Genomic DNA, 8,428 nt, shown 5'->3' with positions numbered 1-8,428 from the left:
ATATATATATATATATATATGGGTGCAGGCATGGCTGTTGTTTAGATGTTCACTTCCCAACCACTTGGTTTTAAATTCAGTCCCACTGCATGGCACCTTGGCCCAGTGTTTTCTACTATAACTCTGAGCCAACAAAATCCTTGTGAGTGGTTTTGGTAGCCGAAAACTTAGAGAAGCTCATTGTGTGCACATGTATGTACCTGTATGAATGTATGTGTGTTTGTGTCTCCTTATCTTGACATAGTGTGATAGTTAAATGAGCATGACTCTCATATAAGCAGTGTCCTTAATTTCCTCTTTCTATTAAACATGTCTGGCCATGGGGAAATATTACTTTACTTGGGAACTGATATTGGTTGGCAGTAGGAAGGGCATCTGGCTATGAAAAATCAGACTCAACATTAAAGCATGGAAAAGTCAACATTAAAACGATAATAATATGGATATCAAATTAAGGCCTCAGTGCAAGACATGTATAATGAATTTTAACCTCATACTGCAGAGTATTATTTCTCTTAAATTATACTCTCATCTCAGTAAATATATCAAGATGTCCAAACAATTATAAAATGAATATTTTGTGCCAAGAGAAACTACATAAAAAATGGGAATTTTTGGCTTAGAGTTGGCTAAAATACACTTAATTGTGATGATTTTCCTTTGAAAAATATTTAATTAGTCTTGTTTGAACTAATTAGTTCTTGATTGAACATAGCCTACAATGAGTATTTTATAAAGTTATTCTAAATGCCCCTTTGCCTGAATTATCTCTTTGAAGTTTTTATTCTATGATATTTCTGCTGACTTATAATTTATGTGCAAAGGTTAACCGACTCCAACTGGAGTTGTTTTTACTGAATGATTTCATTATTGTGGAAAATGGAGTAGCCAAATATATTTAATAATTATACTGTGCAAAATATATTTAGTAATTTTTCTTGTTATAACCAATGCACTGTGTTTGTGTGTGTGTGTGTGTGTGTGTGTGCCATTCATTTGTGTGATGAATATGTTAAAGTTTCTTCAGTAGTATCTGATGACTATTTAATTTTCATTTTTCAGGAAAGATATCCATAGTTTCTTCACTTTTTTCAATCATCAGGTTCACTCATTCCCTACCATTAAATAGAAGGTAGTAATGTATGAAAATTCACATAAGAATGTATAATGTGTGGGTGAATGTATTTATTTTGGAACAGATTTATAATTCAGATTTATTCAAATGAAATAATTATTGACAATCGCAGGTGGCATGTAAAATACACTATTTTGAGCGTGGCCGTTGCCAGTACCGCCTGACTGGCCTTCGTGCTGGTGGCACGTAAAAGCACCCACTACACTCTCGGAGTGGTTGGTGTTTGGAAGGGCATCCAGCTGTAGAAACTCTGCCAGATCAGATTGAAGCCTGGTGTAGCCACCTGGTTCACCAGTGCTTAGTCAAATCGTCCAACGCATGCTAGCATGGAAAGCGGACGTTAAACGATGATGATGATGATGATGATTATAAACATTGGATTGTCAATAATTATTAAATTGATTACTAATTTGAAAAATACTAAAAGAATTAATATTTATTCCTACTTAAACATAGATGTTATGTTAGAACGAACTTTAGTATGGGAGATGCCATGAGAGAAATTTTCATATAGGCTTTTGGTACAAAATGCATGCTTCTTTCGATTGCTAGCAGGGAGATAAATCCCCACTGAGACCACTAGATCATGTGATTTGATCCTTCCTTGACTTCATCAGTGATGGACACTCAACTGCTAGAGATAGCAACAACTCATCTCTTTGTAACAAACTCACTGGCTAATTGTAACACTAGTGTCTGTTCAGACACTGATTAGGCTGTGCTATACTTGAATTTCTTTTGGCTTTGGCAAATTCTGTTTTTGTGGCTTTTGTGGTTGGTATACATACACACGCACATGCACATTGTAAAACATTATTCTACGCTTTTTGTTATTACTTGCTGTTAAAGCTTCTTATTTGTTTTGTTTATTTGTAGACAGCTCCTCCAGGAACACCGACAAACTCTCATTGCTGAATTATCCGCTGAAGATGATCCAGCAAATGCACTACACCTGGCTGTGCTGATTCTTTTCCAGACATTCACAAACACATTTATCCATGCTCCCGGTCGATGTGTACCACGGATAATAGAATTTCTTGAAGATTACATGGTTACTTCATCATGGGAGACCCTTCGACAATTCCAAGGTACATCTTAGATTATTCTATGTATATGAATGTGTGTGTGTAAATAATTTTTACATCCACTTTTTATGCTGACATAGGTTGGATGAGTCATCATGGTCATGTTTGTGTACTGATGCATTTTATTATGCCACCAGCAGAAGAGAGGTTGCCACAGACATCAACCATTCTCTAATCAAGTCTCTTTTAGCCAGGCTAAATCTAGGGAAAAAAATAATCTAGAGAAGCAAAGCATTCTCACTATAGCACATTATCAGCCCCTGTTGTCACACGAGTGCACAAGTTAATCTGAGTTTTGTCATTAAATAGCAAACACAATACTAGGTCTTTGAAGTAACACAAAGACACAACTACCTTAGCAAAGACAAGCCGATTAAATACACAAGGCATCAGCACACTATCAAAGCACAAAATGGAAGATTCCATATATTGAATGCTGGACCACATACAACACTTTCTCCATTCTGAGATCAACTTAGATGCTGAGGTCAAAATTGCATGGATTGTTCAGGCTGAAGAAAGAAAGGAGTTGCTATTTTCATTTACATTTGCACAGATGCAAAGGACCTATTTTCCAAAGGCTATAACTGGTCCCTACAGGCTACCTCAAGCATCTCTACAGAGTACATATAGAAAAAAAAAAACAAAATAGAATTTTATTAAATATATTTAATTACATCTCCATATACCATAAAGATGTAATTCCCAAGAAAATTTAGGGAACAATGTTTCATATTTGGACTTGATATCTCCTCTTATTTCATTAATCCTTTTCTTATCCTCCTACTCCCTTCTCAGCTCATCTTTTCCCTTCACCTCACTCACAACTTGTTTGCTTCTATTCCTCTTTTCTTCTATCTCTCACTTTGTTTCTCTCTGCTACCACTTTATGTTCACATATGAAGCTGTCATGCGCCCTGACATGGAGGACTGGAAGCCACATGGAGGACTGGAAGCCATCTGATTATTGAGCTTGTTGTAAAAATACCAACATCATGATTGCTGCTCAATGCTCTATGAACACTGTGGAGGCTGTAAGATGTGATATGGATAGCTGCAACAGCGACCACAAAGTTGTGGTTAACTGGAAGGGACATAGGTGTTCCAACTATATTTGCATGTCTGAATTCATCCAAGTGATGGAAAATCTGAGCAGGCAATCTAGGTTTTTGGTGAAAGAAAGCTGGCCTTGAATGAGGACTTTTGCTATCACTCATACACGAGGTGCTAGGGACAAATTCTGACAGCCAGGGTCAAGGGGTACTGCTTGGTAAAGACAAAAAAGCTCCTGAATAAGCTGAGGCATCCTGATGAACTAGGAATGATCTGGTTCTTCTCAGCTGAAAAGAACTTCTGCCAGGACCAGTTACACCATGCCTAGAACAACAATTGGCTTGCCTAAGATCTATGTGATGTCCCACATATCACGAAACTGTGATGGTCTTTGGGTGTGCTTCCTGGGTGACATCATGCTACCCTATATCTTTGAAGAGGGCCCTCAACTCAGTTCAGGAGGCTATGTGAAGCTGCTTGACTGGGGTGCTGGTGGAAGACTATATGTGTGGCAGCATGATTCAGCTCCTTGCCATACTGCCGGAAAGACTCAGAAGTAGTTTTTAGAGAATTTCTACAACTTCGCCAGCCCAAATTCTGGTTTCCTAATTCCTCCTATTGTAATCCTATGAATTACTTAGTGTGTGGGTGCAGTTGAGAAAGATACCAACCACTCTACCTGCATCACTAAGGCCCAGTTGGTGACCAAGATCAAGGAAATGTTTGAAGATCTTCCTAGGGACACAGTGAGGAATACACACACCTGGTTCTGGGGCCATCTTGAGGCCATGATGGAAATTGATGGAGGCTAATTGATATATTTTCAATTTTTAAAAATACTTTTATATTTGGATGGGATATTGTCTTGTTTTGTTTTTATGCAAACTGTTGAATTTAGATCAAACACCCTGTAACTCACTCCCTCTATCAAATTAATATTGTCTGTACAGTGCACAGTGAACCACATGTCAGATGTCGAAATGATCACAGAGCAATGTGAGATGAAGTGTTTTGCTCAACAACACAAATTACTACCCAGTCTGGGAATCAAAATCACAATCTTGTGATCATAAGTGCAACACCTTAACCACCAGGCACATGCCCTCAACACACTTGGTAGGAGTTACATATATATTATTTAATAGCAGTTTGATTCAGCTCTATTTGACATAAAGTTTCATGGAATTAGAAGACGAACCCTGCTCATCAGATACCTAGAGAAGAGTAATGAGATTTGAGACAAATTTGGGATGGCTTCAAGATGTTAGAGCTCTCTATTGATTAAGTCAGGTCATGGAAACAACATCAGTTCTTTTCTTTATTTTTAGGCCCACTAGCTCACACAAGGTGTTGGCAGGTAGGTCTCCCACTATGTCTGCAAGCTGTGGTATGGTGTATTTAGTGACATCAGTTCATTGCAAGCTCAGTGGTCATTTATTGGAGTATTAACACATTAGCGTCAGTAGTCTTTATGTGGGTATAACCAGTTTTGATGGTGCTAGGTTAAAAACTGAGGCTGGAAGATCAGCAAGAATGGGGCTGTTATCTCTATTGGTGGCAGGGATAAAATACCCTGCCTTTGTGTGTGTGGGGAGTGCCTAGGGTGGTATACCTGGATCATCAGCTGCCAGTGGCTTGAAATTCATTTACAGGGCATGCCTCTGGTGGCAACAATAAGATGGTTCATTCTTCCAGTTGGTGGATACTGCAGGTTGGTGGAATATGTGTTGTCTTTTGTAAAGACAAAGTTGGAAATTGCAAGTTCCAGGTTGGGCCCATCAATGATACTCCGTTTGATCTTGAGGAAGTCATTCTAATGAGTCCAGATGAAGCAGGACAGTGAGGTAGAATTTTCCCTATCTCTGCTTCAGAAGTAGTGCTTATGTTATGTATAACCTTCCCTTAAAGTTATTGGTTGTCATCCCCATGTAGTGTCATTAGATGGTGTGAGACATCTCAAAGGCTGTAGTCTGTAGATAGCAACCTTTGAGAGACAGGATCCTGCCAGTGGGTTGTTGGTAGGATTTCAACCATTACAGGTTGGGGTGTGGATTAGAGGCTATCTAGGTGTGAATTTGTGTCTATGATGTTTGAAGCATTGTTGTCTAAGCAGGAATAACATTGTGGAGATTGAAGAGTTTATAATACTTATGGGTTCTAGGGAAATGTTTTCTTCATTAACATCAGGAAGGTCCAAGTTAGGCTGGTTAAAACTTCCAGGTTAAATAGAGGATTGGACGAGATTAGCTTTCTCTTTCTGGGTGTGTCCTCCATATGTACTACTCAGTGAATGCACTCCTTCCTACTGCCTTGTTTAAATGAGTGAAGGACCTGTTTGAAGATTTCTCTATCTGCTAACAGCTAAGAGATTTTCCTATTTATGCCTGTGACTAAATTTCTAATTACAGCTAGGGATGGTTGGAGTTTCTGTGGATGTAAACAGTTTCCTCATTGGGCTTTCTCTAAGATTAGTACTTGCTTGTCTTCAAGTGTAGGGTTACATCCAAGAAGTTGACTTTTGTCAAATTGATAGTAATTGTTTATAGATAGGCCAAATTCTTTGAAGATTTTTAGCAGATTCTTTCTGAACTTGTTCATGGCATGTCAGTTTGACAGGATCCAATGAGCTGCATAACTGGACACCCTTCCTAATACTAACCACTTTACAGTGTGTAGTGGGTGATTTTTTTTCCTGGCACCAGCACTAATAAGGTTACCAAGTAAATTGCCAGTCAAAGATAGGAAATGAAAGAAAACAGAAAAATCCCCATCAACTGAGTGAGTATTTTTGAGAGCAGGAGAGCTTGCTTTATGACAGATGATGAAGGCTAAAGAATGATACAGAGACAAGCGCAGGTGTCTTTCTTTAGAGGAGATACATGACTGCCCAACTTTATATGAAGATGAGTGAGAGTAGCTGGAAGGAAGATAAAATTGGTGGTGATAGTACCAGAGCATATTCTCAAGGTAAAGGATGGGAGAATATAGACTGGAGGAAGGAAAGGTTGAGTAATTTTATAAAAGTGTGAGAGGATAGTGACAGATGGCTAGAGGTGGTTATAGTGTATGAGCAATAAGGATGGAGGTTTGGTTGAGGTGAATGTCAGCATAGGATGGAGAGGTGAGAAAGATGGAAGTAGTTGAGGAAGGAAGAGGTGACACGCAGGGATACTGTAGGTGTGGAGAGCAATAGTGTCATAAATTTGTTGATAGATTAGAAATAAGGAAGATGATGTGCAGTGTGTGAGAGTGGAAGGGTGAGGGATGAAAATGTACAGTGACAGAGTGGAAGTCAGAGATACACGAGAGTGGCTATAGTGAGTGGTGCAACAAAGGTGGTGAGGGGCATTTATGGCAGATATGAGAGGGTGTTGAGAATGATTGCAGATAGGAGAAGTGTCATCTATCTCTCCATCTACTGACTGACTGAGAGTGTTTGGTTGATGAGATTAGCAGTGTCTGTGTGCTTGCATATATATGTGTGTGTGTGTGTGACATTGATCAGATGTATATGAAGGTGTGTGTGTACGCATCTGCTGGTATGACTTATAGGTAGTTAGTGTCTGGTATCAGTAAGGTTTCAGTCAAGAATCTGAACTGTGTATGTGTGTGGTGGGGAACACATGTTAGTATGTTAGGGATGAGTGTGCAGATGTGAGGGTGATGTGGGTGTAGTGTGGGTAGTGGGGGAAGGTGTATGTAGGGTGCATGGGAACAGAGTGGGAGGGAGCAAGGGGAAGTGGCGTATAGTACTAGAGTTGATGAATATACTGAAAATGCATGTTAGAAGAATTGATGTAGTGATTTCAAACTGTAGGGCATGTAAGTTTTGGGAGAAAAAAATGTTCTACTTTTCCCTCTGGATGCTAGCAATGGTGATCTGGTGTTGAAAACCAAGTTGGAGTGGTTGGCAGAACAGAATTGTCAACAGACAGGTAATGCCATGTCCTTAAGATGCTCTGCAAACCTGTCAAACAGTTGGCAGCCAGTTCTACGTTTATCAGATTTCAAAGGGAACATTGGAGTACCTGTATCAGGTTGTTAGAGGTGCATCAGAGAGAGTTCCTTATGTGAAAAGTGCAGTTGTTGAGTCTGCTGTGTGGGTGATGGTGTTGGAAACAAGAATGCAGGTGTAGCAGCAGGAATGAGAGCAAGGAAGGGATGTATTATTCACTTCCTTTCACTTAATTCTCTCTTTCAAACAAAATTTCTAGAACATAACACCAAATGTAGATTGGTACTATTCTATTAATATTAATTGATTCTTTGAAGGTGGCGAGCTGGCAGAATCATTAGCACGCTGGGCAAAATGCTTTGCAACATTTCATGTCAAATTCTGCCAAGGTTGACTTTGGTTTACATCCCTTTCAGAGTTGATAAAATAAGTACACTGGAATTGATGTAATTGACTTACCTCCTCCCCCGAACTTGCTGGCCTTGTGCCAAAATTTCAAACCAATATTTATAGATTCTTTGGAGGAAAACCTTTATAAACATTTTAGCAAATACTGAATTGTTTCTTTTTCCAGATTTGGTAATCAAAGATATGAAGTCTCACAATGAAGATGAAGATGAAGAAATAACAGAGTCTAATGAAAGAGCTGTCTTAGAGGAACTGTTGCCAAAATTGAAAGACATTGCAGTAGCTACAAAACCTAAAGAGAAACAAACAAAAGAATCTAGTCCTTAAGTTTATATCATTTCAATAAAGAGATATTGTCACAATTGCGATTGAATATTTATTTACTTCTGAACACTTGTTTCTCATTGTTTATCTTTTGTTTTTTTTTTCCTGGTTTCAGTCATTGGACTGTGACCATACTACAGCACCCACTTGAAGGGTTTAAGTCAATAATAATGTGCCTATACTTATAACTAGTCTGATAACTATTTTTCAAACATGGATGCACACACACACTGGACTTATTTACAGTTTCTATCTATCAAATTTCACTCACAAGACATTACTTGACCCAAGGGCATGGCAGAAGGCATGTACCCAAGATACATAGTGGGACTGAACCCGAAATCTCATGGTTGTGAAAATGCACATCTGAAAAACAGTCTATAAAAATGATCAAGATCTGACAGGTATAAAGCTCAAATAATGCAATACCAGAGTGCTAGCTACATAGTGTAACAATAGCTGATATAT

The 8,428-nt window shown here is 38.7% G+C and overlaps 1 protein-coding gene across 1 annotated transcript in view; it reads left to right on the top strand.

The window, feature by feature from the left end:
* Positions 1–7,998, top strand: part of LOC106881474 (E3 UFM1-protein ligase 1) — a 99,916-nt gene extending 91,918 nt beyond the window's left edge. The window contains exons 16-17 of the mRNA XM_052967292.1: positions 2,012–2,223; positions 7,803–7,998. Of these exons, the coding sequence (XP_052823252.1) occupies positions 2,012–2,223; positions 7,803–7,963 (373 nt within the window). The 3' untranslated portion in view covers positions 7,964–7,998. The remainder of the gene's footprint in view (positions 1–2,011; positions 2,224–7,802) is intronic.
* Positions 7,999–8,428: the final 430 nt, after the last annotated feature.

Source organism: Octopus bimaculoides, chromosome 4 (assembly GCF_001194135.2).
Source record: "Octopus bimaculoides isolate UCB-OBI-ISO-001 chromosome 4, ASM119413v2, whole genome shotgun sequence".
NCBI classification, from domain to species: Eukaryota; Metazoa; Mollusca; class Cephalopoda; order Octopoda; family Octopodidae; genus Octopus; species Octopus bimaculoides.
Note: the sequence above shows the minus strand (reverse complement) of the source record. Positions and strands in the feature narration are given on the sequence as shown.